The following is a 22199-nucleotide window of genomic DNA, read 5'->3' as shown; positions in this document are numbered from 1 at the left end:
GACTAACACACCAACATGTTGTCTGACTGGAACACACCACCATGTTGTCTGACTGGAACACTAACACACCAACATGTTGTCTGACTGGAACACTAACACACCAACATGTTGTCTGACTGGAACACTAACACACCAACGTGTTGTCTGACTGGAACATTAACACACCACCATGTTGTCTGACTGGAACACTAACACACCAACATGTTGTCTGACTGGAACACTAACACACCAACATGTTGTCTGACTGGAACACTAACACACCAACATGTTGTCTGACTGGAACACTAACACACCACCATGTTGTCTGACTGGAACACTAACACACCACCATGTTGTCTGACTGGAACACTAACACACCAACATGTTGTCTGACTGGAACACTAACACACCACCATGTTGTCTGACTGGAACACTAACATACCAACATGTTGTCTGACTGGAACACTACACACCACCATGTTGTCTGACTGGAACACTAACACACCACCATGTTGTCTGACTGGAACACTAACACACCACCATGTTGTCTGACTGGAACACTAACACACCACCATGTTGTCTGACTGGAACACTAACACACCAACATGTTGTCTGACTGAAACACTAACACACCAACATGTTGTCTGACTGGACCTGACTGGAACACTAACAGACCAACATGTTGTCTGACTGGAACACTAACACACCAACATGTTGTCTGACTGGAACACTAACACACCACCATGTTGTCTGACAGGAACACTAACACACCACCATGTTGTCTGACTGGAACACTAACACACCACCATGTTGTCTGACTGGAACACTAACACACCAACATGTTGTCTGACTGGAACACTAACACACCAACATGTTGTCTGACTGAAACACTAACATACCAACATGTTGTCTGACTGGACCTGACTGGAACACTAACAGACCAACATGTTGTCTGACTGGAACACTAACACACCAACATGTTGTCTGACTGGACCTGACTGGAACACTAACACACCAACATGTTGTCTGACTGGAACACTAACACACCAACATGTTGTCTGACTGGAACACTAACACACCAACATGTCTGAGTGGAACACTAACACACCACCATGTTGTCTGACTAGAACACTAACACACCACCATGTTGTCTGACTGGAACACTAACACACCACCACGTTGTCTGACTGTTACACTAACACACCAACATGTTGTCTGACTGGAACACTAACACACCACCATGTTGTCTGACTGGAACACTAACACACCAACATGTTGTCTGACTGGAACACTAACACACCAACATGTTGTCTGACTGGAACACTAACACACCAACATGTTGTCTGACTGGAACACACCACCATGTTGTCTGACTGGAACACTAACACACCAACATGTTGTCTGACTGGACCTGACTGGAACACTAACAGACCAACATGTTGTCTGACTGGAACACTAACACACCAACATGTTGTCTGACTGGACCTGACTGGAACACTAACAGACCAACATGTTGTCTGACTGGAACACTAACACACCAACATGTTGTCTGACTGGAACACTAACACACCACTATGTTGTCTGACAGGAACACTAACACACCACCATGTTGTCTGACTGGAACACTAACACACCACCATGTTGTCTGACTGGAACACTAACACACCACCATGTTGTCTGACTGGAAAACTAACACACCAACATGTTGTCTGACTGAAACACTAACACACCAACATGTTGTCTGACTGGACCTGACTGGAACACTAACAGACCAACATGTTGTCTGACTGGAACACTAACACACCAACATGTTGTCTGACTGGACCTGACTGGAACACTAACACACCAACATGTTGTCTGACTGGAACACTAACACACCAACATGTTGTCTGACTGGAACACTAACACACCACCATGTTGTCTGACTAGAACACTAACACACCACCATGTTGTCTGACTGGAACACTAACACACCACCACGTTGTCTGACTGTTACACTAACACACCAACATGTTGTCTGACTGGAACACTAACACACCACCATGTTATCTGACTGGAACACTAACACACCAACATGTTGTCTGACTGGAACACTAACACACCAACATGTTGTCTGACTGGAACACTAACACACCAACATGTTGTCTGACTGGAACACACCACCATGTTGTCTGACTGGAACACTAACACACCAACATGTTGTCTGACTGGAACACTAACACACCAACATGTTGTCTGACTGGAACACTAACACACCAACGTGTTGTCTGACTGGAACATTAACACACCACCATGTTGTCTGACTGGAACACTAACACACCACCATGTTGTCTGATTGGAACACTAACACACCACCATGTTGTCTGACTGGAACACTAACACACCAACATGTTGTCTGACTGGAACACTAACACACCAACATGTTGTCTGACTGGAACACTAACACACCAACATGTTGTCTGACTGGAACACTAACATACCAACATGTTGTCTGATTGGAACACTAACACACCAACATGTTGTCTGACTGGAACACTAACACACCAACATGTTGTCTGACTGGAACACACCACCATGTTGTCTGACTGGAACACTAACACACTATCATGGTGTCTGACTGGAACACTAACACACCACCATGTTGTCTGACTGGAACACTAACACACTACCATGGTGTCTGACTGGAACACTAACACACCACCATGTTGTCTCACTGGAACACTAACACACCAACATGTTGTCTGACTAGAACACTAACACACTACCATGTTGTCTGACTGGAACACTAACACACCACCATGTTCTCTGACTGGAACACTAACACACCAACATGTTGTCTGACTGGAATACTAACACACCAACATGTAGTCTGACTGGAACACTAACACACCAACATGTTGTCTGACTGGAACACTAACACACCACCATGTTGTCTGACTGGAACACTAACACACCAACATGTTGTCTGACTGGAACACTAACACACCAACATGTTGTCTGACTGGAACACACCACCATGTTGTCTGACTGGAACACTAACACACCAACATGTTGTCTGACTGGAACACTAACACACCAACATGTTGTCTGACTGGAACACTAACACACCAACATGTTGTCTGACTGGAACACACCACCATGTTGTCTGACTAGAACACTAACACACCACCATGTTGTCTGACTGGAACACTAACACACCACCATGTTGTCTGACTGGAACACACCACCATGTTGTCTGACTGGAAGACTAACACACCAACATGTTGTCTGACTGGAACACTAACACACCAACATGTTGTCTGACTGGAACACTAACACACCAACATGTTGTCTGACTGGAACACACCACCATGTTGTCTGACTAGAACACTAACACACCACCATGTTGTCTGACTGGAACACTAACACACCACCATGTTGTCTGACTGGAACACTAACACACCACCATGTTGTCTGACTGGAACACTAACACACCACCATGTTGTCTCACTGGAACACTAACACACCAACATGTTGTCTGACTGGAACACTAACACACTACCATGGTGTCTGACTGGAACACTAACACACCACCATGTTGTCTGACTGGAACACTAACACACCAACATGTTGTCTGACTGGAACACTAACACACCAACATGTTGTCTGACTGGAACACACCACCATGTTGTCTGACTGGAACACTAACACACCAACATGTTGTCTGACTGGACCTGACTGGAACACTAACAGACCAACATGTTGTCTGACTGGAACACTAACACACCAACATGTTGTCTGACTGGACCTGACTGGAACACTAACACACCAACATGTTGTCTGACTGGAACACTAACACACCACCATGTTGTCTGACAGGAACACTAACACACCACCATGTTGTCTGACTGGAACACTAACACACCACCATGTTGTCTGACTGGAACACTAACACACCACCATGTTGTCTGACTGGAACACTAACACACCAACATGTTGTCTGACTGAAACACTAACACACCAACATGTTGTCTGACTGGACCTGACTGGAACACTAACACACCAACATGTTGTCTGACTGGAACACTAACACACCAACATGTTGTCTGACTGGACCTGACTGGAACACTAACACACCAACATGTTGTCTGACTGGAACACTAACACACCAACATGTTGTCTGACTGGAACACTAACACACCAACATGTTGTCTGACTGGAACACTAACACACCAACATGTTGTCTGACTAGAACACTAACACACCACCATGTTGTCTGACTGGAACACTAACACACCACCACGTTGTCTGACTGTTACACTAACACACCACCATGTTGTCTGACTGGAACACTAACACACCACCATGTTGTCTCACTGGAACACTAACACACCAACATGTTGTCTGACTGGAACACTAACACACCACCATGTTGTCTGACTGGAACACTAACACACCACCATGTTGTCTGACTGGAACACTAACACACCAACATGTTGTCTGACTGGAACACTAACACACCAACATGTTGTCTGACTGGAACACACCACCATGTTGTCTGACTGGAACACTAACACACCAACATGTTGTCTGACTGGACCTGACTGGAACACTAACAGACCAACATGTTGTCTGACTGGAACACTAACACACCAACATGTTGTCTGACTGGAACACACCACCATGTTGTCTGACTGGAACACTAACACACCAACATGTTGTCTGACTGGACCTGACTGGAACACTAACACACCAACATGTTGTCTGACTGGAACACTAACATACCAACATGTTGTCTGATTGGAACACTAACACACCAACATGTTGTCTGACTGGAACACTAACACACCAACATGTTGTCTGACTGGAACACACCACCATGTTGTCTGACTGGAACACTAACACACTATCATGGTGTCTGACTGGAACACTAACACACCACCATGTTGTCTGACTGGAACACTAACACACTACCATGGTGTCTGACTGGAACACTAACACACCACCATGTTGTCTCACTGGAACACTAACACACCAACATGTTGTCTGACTAGAACACTAACACACTACCATGTTGTCTGACTGGAACACTAACACACCACCATGTTCTCTGACTGGAACACTAACACACCAACATGTTGTCTGACTGGAATACTAACACACCAACATGTAGTCTGACTGGAACACTAACACACCAACATGTTGTCTGACTGGAACACTAACACACCACCATGTTGTCTGACTGGAACACTAACACACCAACATGTTGTCTGACTGGAACACTAACACACCAACATGTTGTCTGACTGGAACACACCACCATGTTGTCTGACTGGAACACTAACACACCAACATGTTGTCTGACTGGAACACTAACACACCAACATGTTGTCTGACTGGAACACTAACACACCAACATGTTGTCTGACTGGAACACACCACCATGTTGTCTGACTAGAACACTAACACACCACCATGTTGTCTGACTGGAACACTAACACACCACCATGTTGTCTGACTGGAACACACCACCATGTTGTCTGACTGGAAGACTAACACACCAACATGTTGTCTGACTGGAACACTAACACACCAACATGTTGTCTGACTGGAACACTAACACACCAACATGTTGTCTGACTGGAACACACCACCATGTTGTCTGACTAGAACACTAACACACCACCATGTTGTCTGACTGGAACACTAACACACCACCATGTTGTCTGACTGGAACACTAACACACCACCATGTTGTCTGACTGGAACACTAACACACCACCATGTTGTCTCACTGGAACACTAACACACCAACATGTTGTCTGACTGGAACACTAACACACTACCATGGTGTCTGACTGGAACACTAACACACCACCATGTTGTCTGACTGGAACACTAACACACCAACATGTTGTCTGACTGGAACACTAACACACCAACATGTTGTCTGACTGGAACACACCACCATGTTGTCTGACTGGAACACTAACACACCAACATGTTGTCTGACTGGACCTGACTGGAACACTAACAGACCAACATGTTGTCTGACTGGAACACTAACACACCAACATGTTGTCTGACTGGACCTGACTGGAACACTAACACACCAACATGTTGTCTGACTGGAACACTAACACACCACCATGTTGTCTGACAGGAACACTAACACACCACCATGTTGTCTGACTGGAACACTAACACACCACCATGTTGTCTGACTGGAACACTAACACACCACCATGTTGTCTGACTGGAACACTAACACACCAACATGTTGTCTGACTGAAACACTAACACACCAACATGTTGTCTGACTGGACCTGACTGGAACACTAACACACCAACATGTTGTCTGACTGGAACACTAACACACCAACATGTTGTCTGACTGGACCTGACTGGAACACTAACACACCAACATGTTGTCTGACTGGAACACTAACACACCAACATGTTGTCTGACTGGAACACTAACACACCAACATGTTGTCTGACTGGAACACTAACACACCAACATGTTGTCTGACTAGAACACTAACACACCACCATGTTGTCTGACTGGAACACTAACACACCACCACGTTGTCTGACTGTTACACTAACACACCACCATGTTGTCTGACTGGAACACTAACACACCACCATGTTGTCTCACTGGAACACTAACACACCAACATGTTGTCTGACTGGAACACTAACACACTACCATGGTGTCTGACTGGAACACTAACACACCACCATGTTGTCTGACTGGAACACTAACACACCAACATGTTGTCTGACTGGAACACTAACACACCAACATGTTGTCTGACTGGAACACACCACCATGTTGTCTGACTGGAACACTAACACACCAACATGTTGTCTGACTGGACCTGACTGGAACACTAACAGACCAACATGTTGTCTGACTGGAACACTAACACACCAACATGTTGTCTGACTGGACCTGACTGGAACACTAACACACCAACATGTTGTCTGACTGGAACACTAACACACCACCATGTTGTCTGACAGGAACACTAACACACCACCATGTTGTCTGACTGGAACACTAACACACCACCATGTTGTCTGACTGGAACACTAACACACCACCATGTTGTCTGACTGGAACACTAACACACCAACATGTTGTCTGACTGAAACACTAACACACCAACATGTTGTCTGACTGGACCTGACTGGAACACTAACACACCAACATGTTGTCTGACTGGAACACTAACACACCAACATGTTGTCTGACTGGACCTGACTGGAACACTAACACACCAACATGTTGTCTGACTGGAACACTAACACACCAACATGTTGTCTGACTGGAACACTAACACACCAACATGTTGTCTGACTGGAACACTAACACACCAACATGTTGTCTGACTAGAACACTAACACACCACCATGTTGTCTGACTGGAACACTAACACACCACCACGTTGTCTGACTGTTACACTAACACACCAACATGTTGTCTGACTGGAACACTAACACACCACCATGTTGTCTGACTGGAACACTAACACACCAACATGTTGTCTGACTGGAACACTAACACACCAACATGTTGTCTGACTGGAACACTAACACACCAACATGTTGTCTGACTGGAACACACCACCATGTTGTCTGACTGGAACACTAACACACCAACATGTTGTCTGACTGGAACACTAACACACCAACATGTTGTCTGACTGGAACACTAACACACCAACGTGTTGTCTGACTGGAACATTAACACACCACCATGTTGTCTGACTGGAACACTAACAAACCACCATGTTGTCTGATTGGAACACTAACACACCACCATGTTGTCTGACTGGAACACTAACACACCAACATGTTGTCTGACTGGAACACTAACACACCAACATGTTGTCTGACTGGAACACTAACACACCAACATGTTGTCTGACTGAAACACTAACAAACCAACATGTTGTCTGACTTGAACACTAACACACCAACATGTTGTCTGACTGGAACACACCACCATGTTGTCTGACTGGAACACTAACACACCAACATGTTGTCTGACTGGAACACTAACACACCAACATGTTGTCTGACTGAAACACTAACAAACCAACATGTTGTCTGACTGGAACACTAACACACCACCATGTTGTCTGACTGGAACACTAACACACCACCATGTTGTCTGACTGGAACACTAACACACCACCATGTTGTCTGACTGGAACACTAACACACCAACATGTTGTCTGACTGGAACACTAACACACCAACATGTTGTCTGACTGGAACACTAACACACCAACATGTTGTCTGACTGAAACACTAACAAACCAACATGTTGTCTGACTGGAACACTAACACACCACCATGTTGTCTGACTGGAACACTAACACACCACCATGTTGTCTGACTGGAACACTAACACACCAACATGTTGTCTGACTGGAACACTAACACACCAACATGTTGTCTGACTGGAACACTAACACACCAACATGTTGTCTGACTGGAACACTAAAAAACCAACATGTTGTCTGACTGGAACACTAACACACCAACATGTTGTCTGACTGGAACACTAACACACCACCATGTTGTCTGACTGGAACACTAACACACCACCATGTTGTCTGACTGGAACACTAACACACCAACATGTTGTCTGACTGGAACACTAACACACCACCATGTTGTCTGACTGGAACACTAACATACCAACATGTTGTCTGACTGGAACACTAACACACCACCATGTTGTCTGACTGGAACACTAACACACCACCATGTTGTCTGACTGGAACACTAACACACCACCATGTTGTCTGACTGGAACACTAACACACCACCATGTTGTCTGACTGGAACACTAACACACCAACATGTTGTCTGACTGAAACACTAACACACCAACATGTTGTCTGACTGGACCTGACTGGAACACTAACAGACCAACATGTTGTCTGACTGGAACACTAACACACCACCATGTTGTCTGACAGGAACACTAACACACCACCATGTTGTCTGACTGGAACACTAACACACCACCATGTTGTCTGACTGGAACACTAACACACCAACATGTTGTCTGACTGGAACACTAACACACCAACATGTTGTCTGACTGAAACACTAACATACCAACATGTTGTCTGACTGGACCTGACTGGAACACTAACAGACCAACATGTTGTCTGACTGGAACACTAACACACCAACATGTTGTCTGACTGGACCTGACTGGAACACTAACACACCAACATGTTGTCTGACTGGAACACTAACACACCAACATGTTGTCTGACTGGAACACTAACACACCAACATGTCTGAGTGGAACACTAACACACCACCATGTTGTCTGACTAGAAAACTAACACACCACCATGTTGTCTGACTGGAACACTAACACACCACCACGTTGTCTGACTGTTACACTACCACACCAACATGTTGTCTGACTGGAACACTAACACACCAACATGTTGTCTGACTGGAACACACCACCATGTTGTCTGACTGGAACACTAACACACCAACATGTTGTCTGACTGGACCTGACTGGAACACTAACAGACCAACATGTTGTCTGACTGGAACACTAACACACCAACATGTTGTCTGACTGGACCTGACTGGAACACTAACAGACCAACATGTTGTCTGACTGGAACACTAACACACCAACATGTTGTCTGACTGGAACACTAACACACCACCATGTTGTCTGACAGGAACACTAACACACCACCATGTTGTCTGACTGGAACACTAACACACCACCATGTTGTCTGACTGGAACACTAACACACCACCATGTTGTCTGACTGGAACACTAACACACCAACATGTTGTCTGACTGAAACACTAACACACCAACATGTTGTCTGACTGGACCTGACTGGAACACTAACAGACCAACATGTTGTCTGACTGGAACACTAACACACCAACATGTTGTCTGACTGGACCTGACTGGAACACTAACACACCAACATGTTGTCTGACTGGAACACTAACACACCAACATGTTGTCTGACTGGAACACTAACACACCAACATGTTGTCTGAGTGGAACACTAACACACCACCATGTTGTCTGACTAGAACACTAACACACCACCATGTTGTCTGACTGGAACACTAACACACCACCACGTTGTCTGACTGTTACACTAACACACCAACATGTTGTCTGACTGGAACACTAACACACCACCATGTTATCTGACTGGAACACTAACACACCAACATGTTGTCTGACTGGAACACTAACACACCAACATGTTGTCTGACTGGAACACTAACACACCAACATGTTGTCTGACTGGAACACACCACCATGTTGTCTGACTGGAACACTAACACACCAACATGTTGTCTGACTGGAACACTAACACACCAACATGTTGTCTGACTGGAACACTAACACACCAACGTGTTGTCTGACTGGAACATTAACACACCACCATGTTGTCTGACTGGAACACTAACACACCACCATGTTGTCTGATTGGAACACTAACACACCACCATGTTGTCTGACTGGAACACTAACACACCAACATGTTGTCTGACTGGAACACTAACACACCAACATGTTGTCTGACTGGAACACTAACACACCAACATGTTGTCTGACTGGAACACTAACATACCAACATGTTGTCTGATTGGAACACTAACACACCAACATGTTGTCTGACTGGAACACTAACACACCAACATGTTGTCTGACTGGAACACACCAACATGTTGTCTGACTGGAACACTAACACACTACCATGGTGTCTGACTGGAACACTAACACACCACCATGTCGTCTCACTGGAACACTAACACACCAACATGTTGTCTGACTAGAACACTAACACACTACCATGTTGTCTGACTGGAACACTAACACACCACCATGTTCTCTGACTGGAACACTAACACACCAACATGTTGTCTGACTGGAATACTAACACACCAACATGTTGTCTGACTGGAACACTAACACACCAACATGTTGTCTGACTGGAACACTAACACACCACCATGTTGTCTGACTGGAACACTAACACACCAACATGTTGTCTGACTGGAACACTAACACACCAACATGTTGTCTGACTGGAACACACCACCATGTTGTCTGACTGGAACACTAACACACCAACATGTTGTCTGACTGGAACACTAACACACCAACATGTTGTCTGACTGGAACACTAACACACCAACATGTTGTCTGACTGGAACACACCACCATGTTGTCTGACTAGAACACTAACACACCACCATGTTGTCTGACTGGAACACTAACACACCACCATGTTGTCTGACTGGAACACACCACCATGTTGTCTGACTGGAAGACTAACACACCAACATGTTGTCTGACTGGAACACTAACACACCAACATGTTGTCTGACTGGAACACTAACACACCAACATGTTGTCTGACTGGACCACACCACCATGTTGTCTGACTAGAACACTAACACACCACCATGTTGTCTGACTGGAACACTAACACACCACCATGTTGTCTGACTGGAACACTAACACACCACCATGTTGTCTGACTGGAACACTAACACACCACCATGTTGTCTCACTGGAACACTAACACACCAACATGTTGTCTGACTGGAACACTAACACACTACCATGGTGTCTGACTGGAACACTAACACACCACCATGTTGTCTGACTGGAACACTAACACACCAACATGTTGTCTGACTGGAACACTAACACACCAACATGTTGTCTGACTGGAACACACCACCATGTTGTCTGACTGGAACACTAACACACCAACATGTTGTCTGACTGGACCTGACTGGAACACTAACAGACCAACATGTTGTCTGACTGGAACACTAACACACCAACATGTTGTCTGACTGGACCTGACTGGAACACTAACACACCAACATGTTGTCTGACTGGAACACTAACACACCACCATGTTGTCTGACAGGAACACTAACACACCACCATGTTGTCTGACTGGAACACTAACACACCACCATGTTGTCTGACTGGAACACTAACACACCACCATGTTGTCTGACTGGAACACTAACACACCAACATGTTGTCTGACTGAAACACTAACACACCAACATGTTGTCTGACTGGACCTGACTGGAACACTAACACACCAACATGTTGTCTGACTGGAACACTAACACACCAACATGTTGTCTGACTGGACCTGACTGGAACACTAACACACCAACATGTTGTCTGACTGGAACACTAACACACCAACATGTTGTCTGACTGGAACACTAACACACCAACATGTTGTCTGACTGGAACACTAACACACCAACATGTTGTCTGACTAGAACACTAACACACCACCATGTTGTCTGACTGGAACACTAACACACCACCACGTTGTCTGACTGTTACACTAACACACCAACATGTTGTCTGACTGGAACACTAACACACCACCATGTTGTCTGACTGGAACACTAACACACCAACATGTTGTCTGACTGGAATACTAACACACCAACATGTTGTCTGACTGGAACACTAACACACCAACATGTTGTCTGACTGGAACACTAACATACCAACATGTTGTCTGATTGGAACACTAACACACCAACATGTTGTCTGACTGGAACACTAACACACCAACATGTTGTCTGACTGGAACACACCACCATGTTGTCTGACTGGAACACTAACACACTATCATGGTGTCTGACTGGAACACTAACACACCACCATGTTGTCTGACTGGAACACTAACACACTACCATGGTGTCTGACTGGAACACTAACACACCACCATGTTGTCTCACTGGAACACTAACACACCAACATGTTGTCTGACTAGAACACTAACACACTACCATGTTGTCTGACTGGAACACTAACACACCACCATGTTCTCTGACTGGAACACTAACACACCAACATGTTGTCTGACTGGAATACTAACACACCAACATGTAGTCTGACTGGAACACTAACACACCAACATGTTGTCTGACTGGAACACTAACACACCACCATGTTGTCTGACTGGAACACTAACACACCAACATGTTGTCTGACTGGAACACTAACACACCAACATGTTGTCTGACTGGAACACACCACCATGTTGTCTGACTGGAACACTAACACACCAACATGTTGTCTGACTGGAACACTAACACACCAACATGTTGTCTGACTGGAACACTAACACACCAACATGTTGTCTGACTGGAACACACCACCATGTTGTCTGACTAGAACACTAACACACCACCATGTTGTCTGACTGGAACACTAACACACCACCATGTTGTCTGACTGGAACACACCACCATGTTGTCTGACTGGAAGACTAACACACCAACATGTTGTCTGACTGGAACACTAACACACCAACATGTTGTCTGACTGGAACACTAACACACCAACATGTTGTCTGACTGGAACACACCACCATGTTGTCTGACTAGAACACTAACACACCACCATGTTGTCTGACTGGAACACTAACACACCACCATGTTGTCTGACTGGAACACTAACACACCACCATGTTGTCTGACTGGAACACTAACACACCACCATGTTGTCTCACTGGAACACTAACACACCAACATGTTGTCTGACTGGAACACTAACACACTACCATGGTGTCTGACTGGAACACTAACACACCACCATGTTGTCTGACTGGAACACTAACACACCAACATGTTGTCTGACTGGAACACTAACACACCAACATGTTGTCTGACTGGAACACACCACCATGTTGTCTGACTGGAACACTAACACACCAACATGTTGTCTGACTGGACCTGACTGGAACACTAACAGACCAACATGTTGTCTGACTGGAACACTAACACACCAACATGTTGTCTGACTGGACCTGACTGGAACACTAACACACCAACATGTTGTCTGACTGGAACACTAACACACCACCATGTTGTCTGACAGGAACACTAACACACCACCATGTTGTCTGACTGGAACACTAACACACCACCATGTTGTCTGACTGGAACACTAACACACCACCATGTTGTCTGACTGGAACACTAACACACCAACATGTTGTCTGACTGAAACACTAACACACCAACATGTTGTCTGACTGGACCTGACTGGAACACTAACACACCAACATGTTGTCTGACTGGAACACTAACACACCAACATGTTGTCTGACTGGACCTGACTGGAACACTAACACACCAACATGTTGTCTGACTGGAACACTAACACACCAACATGTTGTCTGACTGGAACACTAACACACCAACATGTTGTCTGACTGGAACACTAACACACCAACATGTTGTCTGACTAGAACACTAACACACCACCATGTTGTCTGACTGGAACACTAACACACCACCACGTTGTCTGACTGTTACACTAACACACCACCATGTTGTCTGACTGGAACACTAACACACCACCATGTTGTCTCACTGGAACACTAACACACCAACATGTTGTCTGACTGGAACACTAACACACTACCATGGTGTCTGACTGGAACACTAACACACCACCATGTTGTCTGACTGGAACACTAACACACCAACATGTTGTCTGACTGGAACACTAACACACCAACATGTTGTCTGACTGGAACACACCACCATGTTGTCTGACTGGAACACTAACACACCAACATGTTGTCTGACTGGACCTGACTGGAACACTAACAGACCAACATGTTGTCTGACTGGAACACTAACACACCAACATGTTGTCTGACTGGACCTGACTGGAACACTAACACACCAACATGTTGTCTGACTGGAACACTAACACACCACCATGTTGTCTGACAGGAACACTAACACACCACCATGTTGTCTGACTGGAACACTAACACACCACCATGTTGTCTGACTGGAACACTAACACACCACCATGTTGTCTGACTGGAACACTAACACACCAACATGTTGTCTGACTGAAACACTAACACACCAACATGTTGTCTGACTGGACCTGACTGGAACACTAACACACCAACATGTTGTCTGACTGGAACACTAACACACCAACATGTTGTCTGACTGGACCTGACTGGAACACTAACACACCAACATGTTGTCTGACTGGAACACTAACACACCAACATGTTGTCTGACTGGAACACTAACACACCAACATGTTGTCTGACTGGAACACTAACACACCAACATGTTGTCTGACTAGAACACTAACACACCACCATGTTGTCTGACTGGAACACTAACACACCACCACGTTGTCTGACTGTTACACTAACACACCACCATGTTGTCTGACTGGAACACTAACACACCACCATGTTGTCTCACTGGAACACTAACACACCAACATGTTGTCTGACTGGAACACTAACACACTACCATGGTGTCTGACTGGAACACTAACACACCACCATGTTGTCTGACTGGAACACTAACACACCAACATGTTGTCTGACTGGAACACTAACACACCAACATGTTGTCTGACTGGAACACACCACCATGTTGTCTGACTGGAACACTAACACACCAACATGTTGTCTGACTGGACCTGACTGGAACACTAACAGACCAACATGTTGTCTGACTGGAACACTAACACACCAACATGTTGTCTGACTGGACCTGACTGGAACACTAACACACCAACATGTTGTCTGACTGGAACACTAACACACCACCATGTTGTCTGACAGGAACACTAACACACCACCATGTTGTCTGACTGGAACACTAACACACCACCATGTTGTCTGACTGGAACACTAACACACCACCATGTTGTCTGACTGGAACACTAACACACCAACATGTTGTCTGACTGAAACACTAACACACCAACATGTTGTCTGACTGGACCTGACTGGAACACTAACACACCAACATGTTGTCTGACTGGAACACTAACACACCAACATGTTGTCTGACTGGACCTGACTGGAACACTAACACACCAACATGTTGTCTGACTGGAACACTAACACACCAACATGTTGTCTGACTTGAACACTAACACACCAACATGTTGTCTGACTGGAACACTAACACACCAACATGTTGTCTGACTAGAACACTAACACACCACCATGTTGTCTGACTGGAACACTAACACACCACCACGTTGTCTGACTGTTACACTAACACACCAACATGTTGTCTGACTGGAACACTAACACACCACCATGTTGTCTGACTGGAACACTAACACACCAACATGTTGTCTGACTGGAACACTAACACACCAACATGTTGTCTGACTGGAACACTAACACACCAACATGTTGTCTGACTGGAACACACCACCATGTTGTCTGACTGGAACACTAACACACCAACATGTTGTCTGACTGGAACACTAACACACCAACATGTTGTCTGACTGGAACACTAACACACCAACGTGTTGTCTGACTGGAACATTAACACACCACCATGTTGTCTGACTGGAACACTAACAAACCACCATGTTGTCTGATTGGAACACTAACACACCACCATGTTGTCTGACTGGAACACTAACACACCAACATGTTGTCTGACTGGAACACTAACACACCAACATGTTGTCTGACTGGAACACTAACACACCAACATGTTGTCTGACTGAAACACTAACAAACCAACATGTTGTCTGACTTGAACACTAACACACCAACATGTTGTCTGACTGGAACACACCACCATGTTGTCTGACTGGAACACTAACACACCAACATGTTGTCTGACTGGAACACTAACACACCAACATGTTGTCTGACTGAAACACTAACAAACCAACATGTTGTCTGACTGGAACACTAACACACCACCATGTTGTCTGACTGGAACACTAACACACCACCATGTTGTCTGACTGGAACACTAACACACCACCATGTTGTCTGACTGGAACACTAACACACCAACATGTTGTCTGACTGGAACACTAACACACCAACATGTTGTCTGACTGGAACACTAACACACCAACATGTTGTCTGACTGAAACACTAACAAACCAACATGTTGTCTGACTGGAACACTAACACACCACCATGTTGTCTGACTGGAACACTAACACACCACCATGTTGTCTGACTGGAACACTAACACACCAACATGTTGTCTGACTGGAACACTAACACACCAACATGTTGTCTGACTGGAACACTAACACACCAACATGTTGTCTGACTGGAACACTAAAAAACCAACATGTTGTCTGACTGGAACACTAACACACCAACATGTTGTCTGACTGGAACACTAACACACCACCATGTTGTCTGACTGGAACACTAACACACCACCATGTTGTCTGACTGGAACACTAACACACCAACATGTTGTCTGACTGGAACACTAACACACCACCATGTTGTCTGACTGGAACACTAACATACCAACATGTTGTCTGACTGGAACACTAACACACCACCATGTTGTCTGACTGGAACACTAACACACCACCATGTTGTCTGACTGGAACACTAACACACCACCATGTTGTCTGACTGGAACACTAACACACCACCATGTTGTCTGACTGGAACACTAACACACCACCATGTTGTCTGACTGGAACACTAACACACTACCATGGTGTCTGACTGGAACACTAACACACCACCATGTTGTCTCACTGGAACACTAACACACCAACATGTTGTCTGACTGGAACACTAACACACTACCATGTTGTCTGACTGGAACACTAACACACCACCATGTTCTCTGACTGGAACACTAACACAACAACATGTTGTCTGACTGGAATACTAACACACCAACATGTTGTCTGACTGGAACACTAACACACCAACATGTTGTCTGACTGGAACACTAACATACCAACATGTTGTCTGACTGGAACACTAACACACCAACATGTTGTCTGACTGGAACACTAACACACCAACATGTTGTCTGACTGGAACACACCACCATGTTGTCTGACTAGAACACTAACACACCACCATGTTGTCTGACTGGAACACTAACACACCACCATGTTGTCTGACTGGAACACTAACACACCACCATGTTGTCTGACTGGAACACTAACACACCACCATGTTGTCTCACTGGAACACTAACACACCAACATGTTGTCTGACTGGAACACTAACACACTACCATGGTGTCTGACTGGAACACTAACACACCACCATGTTGTCTGACTGGAACACTAACACACCAACATGTTGTCTGACTGGAACACTAACACACTACCATGTTGTCTGACTGGAACACTAACACACCACCATGTTCTCTGACTGGAATACTAACACACCACCATGTTGTCTGACTGGAACACTAACACACCACCATGTTGTCTGACTGGAACACTAACACACCAACATGTTGTCTGACTGGAACACTAACACACCAACATGTTGTCTGACTGGAACACTAACACACCACCATGTAGTCTAACTGGAACACTAACACACCAACATGTTGTCTGACTGGAACACTAACACACCAACATGTTGTCTGACTGGAACACTAACACACCACCATGTTGTCTGACTGGAACTCTTGCGAGGTGCCTCAATAGATAATCACTTCTGCAGACATTTAGAGAAGATCACAACACAGGCTGGTGTCTGGACTTTTCAAAGTCTGCAACAGCAAAACGCTCCGGTTTTCTACTTTGGTGTGTTCTAATTAACACCACAGTCCTCCTACTGCCCTGCTAAGACACAACGCTGTCTGGGTATTAAGACGTCCCATTCATCCATCCTCTCTGAAGGAATATGAAGACCTAGGCCCACATGTCATCATTAAAGAGCATCACAAACACCAGAAACAGGGAAATGGTGATGTTAGTTCACTGGGTTTCCTCTCTGCTCTCTGTATGAGAGACTATGCTAGTCAGTCAGCAGGCACCACCAGAGGAACCATAATGTAGAGGACACACAGCACCAAAGGTTAAAACAATCCCCACATGTAATATGTAGTAATATGTTTCTCTGTGTCCAACTCCAACCTAACCAAAAGCTAACCTCACATGCATATTGTACTCGGTGTAGTGTAGGTTGGTTCCTATAGTAATGCAGGTGTAATGCAGGTGTAATGCAGGTGTAATACAGGTGTAATACAGGTGTAATAGAACAGGGAGCTGGTAAAGGTCTGGAGAGAATATGATTAGTATTTTTCTTTCCTCTCTTCTTCACCTGCATCAAATGTTTATTCCATAGTGGTCATTATAAAATAACACCAACACTGTCAACAGATGATGCAACGCTGGCTTTCACACTGTCTCCGCTCATATGAGGAAGAGGCATTGGTCTATCTCCTCTCATATGAGGAGGAGGCATTGGTCTGTCTCCTCTCATATGAGGAGGATGCATTGGTCTGACTCCTCTCATATGAGGAAGAGGCATTGGTCTGTCTGTCTCCTCTCAAATGAGGAGGATGCATTGGTCTGTCTCCTCTCATATGAGGAGGACGCATTGGTCTGACTCCTCTCATATGAGGAGGACGCATTGGTCTGTCTCCTCTCATATGAGGAAGAGGCATTGGTCTGTCTGTCTCTTCTCACATGAGGAGGATGCATTGGTCTGTCTCCTCTCATATGAGGAAGAGGCATTGGTCTATCTCTTCTCACATGAGGAGGATGCATTGGTCTGTCTCCTCTCGTATGAGGAGGATGCATTGGTCTGTCTCCTCTCGTATGAGGAGGAAGCATTGGTCTGTCTCCTCTCATATGAGGAAGAGGCATTGGTCTGTCTCCTCTCATATGAGGAGGATGCATTGGTCTGACTCCTCTCATATGAGGAGGATGCATTGGTCTGTCTCCTCTCATATGAGGAAGAGGCATTGGTCTGTCTGTCTCCTCTCACATGAGGAGGATGCATTGGTCTGTCTCCTCTCATATGAGGAGAATGCATTGATCTGTCTCCGCTCATATGAGGAGGATGCATTGGTCTGTCTCCGCTCATATGAGGAGGAGGCATTGGTCTGTCTCCTCTCATATGAGGAAGAGGCATTGGTCTGTCTCCTCTCATCTGAGGAGGAGGCATTGGTATCTCTGTCTCCTCTCACATGAGGAGGGGGCATTGGTCTGTCTCCTCTCATATGAGGAGGATGCATTGATCTGTCTCCGCTCATATGAGGAGGATGCATTGGTCTGTCTCCTCTCATATGAGGAGGATGTATTGGTATCTCTGTCTCCTCTCATATGAGGAGGATGCATTGGTCTCACTGATGATTTCCTAGTTCTCTACAACAGGTCCTTTCAGTGTCACCATGTAGGTATAATTCCTATTGTAATGCCAATAGTATAGGCTAAGTTCATTATGCTCCTCTTACTAGCAGACTGTTTCACCCAAATGACACCCTATTCCCCATGTAGTGCACTACTTTTGACCACAACAGGTGTCAGCTATTTGATGAATGGACAGACGGCAGGCCTGGCCATTGTTTAAACTGAGAGTTGTCTATAGACATCGTCATGTTATACATGTCAAAATGCATATTTCTGCTTATGGCCGAATAGCTTTCCTGGAAGAAACCGCGAACAGTAAAAGTCTAGTTGTTATGTAAGATCTTGCCAAACAGTTGGATAATAAATGAGAAAACGCATATAGGATAGCTAGGCTATAGGCTACTCTTCAGTCTACAGCTTCTTCTTTCCGGGTTCAATCCGCTGTGTCACTCACACGGCACCACTGTCATTGTCCTCTTTATGAAGACGCACGCTCTGCCCCACTCCGACAGGCACAGTCGCTATGTTTACACACAGTTATTGTTACAACGTATCATCACACTGGAACTACTACAAAGGCTAAGTGCGTGGCTGAGTTGATACAATGTTGCACTGCTCTGTCTGAAGTTTTGCCAAAAATGATATCAGCGCTAGATCAATTATAGCAACATATTTCCAGTTGCGCGGTAGTTGGCTACATTCTCCATTATCGATGTTAATGATCTAAAGTCTACTGCAGGCCAGAATGTCGTGTTACTGTTCCTGTTTACTCACCAAGGGTCAAACTCGTGAATGATGCTCTCAAAGCGGATGACAGCGAAGAGCCTGGCACTGAAACCAGCAATCCAGGCCAGAAACAGGATGGTGAACGACAGTAAGGACTGCCACCCTGCCGGCTGAACTATCGCGGTGGAGAGAGCCCCCGCAGGACTGCTACCGACGATCCCCGCTGGACTGGTCCGTCCATTCCCGGAGAACGAAGCTCCAATATTCGCGGCAGAAGCTTTATGCCTGCTATCGGAAACGGAGTGATGTTCCGCCATATTCTACGTCAGCCCCCGTTATAGGCAGATCTGATAGGAAAGAGAGAAATCCCCCCTGCTGCCACGCGCCACTGTCGAAGCCCCTCACACCCTATCTGCACCTCTCGTTTTACTTCCAATTACCTACGGTGCACCAGAACCCTATCCTTGGTATAACCGAACCGCTAATTCAAACCAAGTTCCCCTAATGGAGTCACATAGCAGCCGGGGTTGCAGTACCGCAGTAGCACACACGACCCAACTAGTGGTTCCTCCTTGGAAGTTGATGGTAGGGCGGGAGCACGGAGGATGGCAGGACCAGGAAGAGAGCTCAGCCTCTCACAACGAGACAGGTACGACTGGGCAGGTCCACAGCGCTGTCATAACACCAATCACAAGAGAGAGTGTACAGACTGACAGGGACAGTAACCAGTGGGATAGAATTCACCCAGGATAGTCGTAGCATCCGTGTGCAAAGATCGCTCACAAGAAAGTCCACCAATCATATGTCTAGGATATAATATCAGACTGAGAAAATAGCCTATCCGCTATCAACAGCACAGGAGCGCTTTCGCGGAAGAAGCCAATGAAATAAATGAAATCCGCGAGAAAATAATAGCAGTCCTGCCTGCCACGAGAGCGAATACCACAGCAGCGTAAACCGTCAACTTCTGAATCAGTGCAGTAGATTCATTAGGCTACAGTAGACCTGCCTACAAGCAGCTGCCTCTCAGTGCCCACATACCAGCGGTATAACGCTAAGAGTGTCCACTGCCCTTCTTCCATCTTTCCTAACATTCAAAACAATCCTGCTGAGAATGACACAAACATGAAGACACCGCAACATGTCGGAAATAGACTTCTCACACTAATAACATACAAAGAGGGTGAATTAGACCTATTATTGTCACTTGGTTTATTCTATTATGTTGTATTATTTTATGTTGTGTTTTATTCTATTCTTATGGTCACGTCAGTCAGCAACCACACTAAGCGAGAATACCATCAACCTCTCTCTGATGATGAAATAG

General features: G+C 45.3%; 1 protein-coding gene across 1 annotated transcript in view; it reads right to left on the bottom strand.

Moving 5' to 3' along the window:
* LOC311126342 (dolichyl-diphosphooligosaccharide--protein glycosyltransferase subunit STT3B-like) overlaps positions 1-21465 on the bottom strand; it is a 151730-nt gene extending 130265 nt beyond the window's left edge. Inside the window, exon 1 of the mRNA XM_084158508.1 lies at positions 20921-21465. Within this exon, the coding sequence (XP_084014634.1) occupies positions 20921-21189 (269 nt within the window). The 5' untranslated portion in view covers positions 21190-21465. The remainder of the gene's footprint in view (positions 1-20920) is intronic.
* Positions 21466-22199: the final 734 nt, after the last annotated feature.

This window comes from Coregonus lavaretus, assembly GCF_964263955.1.
Source record: "Coregonus lavaretus genome assembly, chromosome: 3".
NCBI lineage: Eukaryota > Metazoa > Chordata > Actinopteri > Salmoniformes > Salmonidae > Coregonus > Coregonus lavaretus.
Note: the sequence above shows the minus strand (reverse complement) of the source record. Positions and strands in the feature narration are given on the sequence as shown.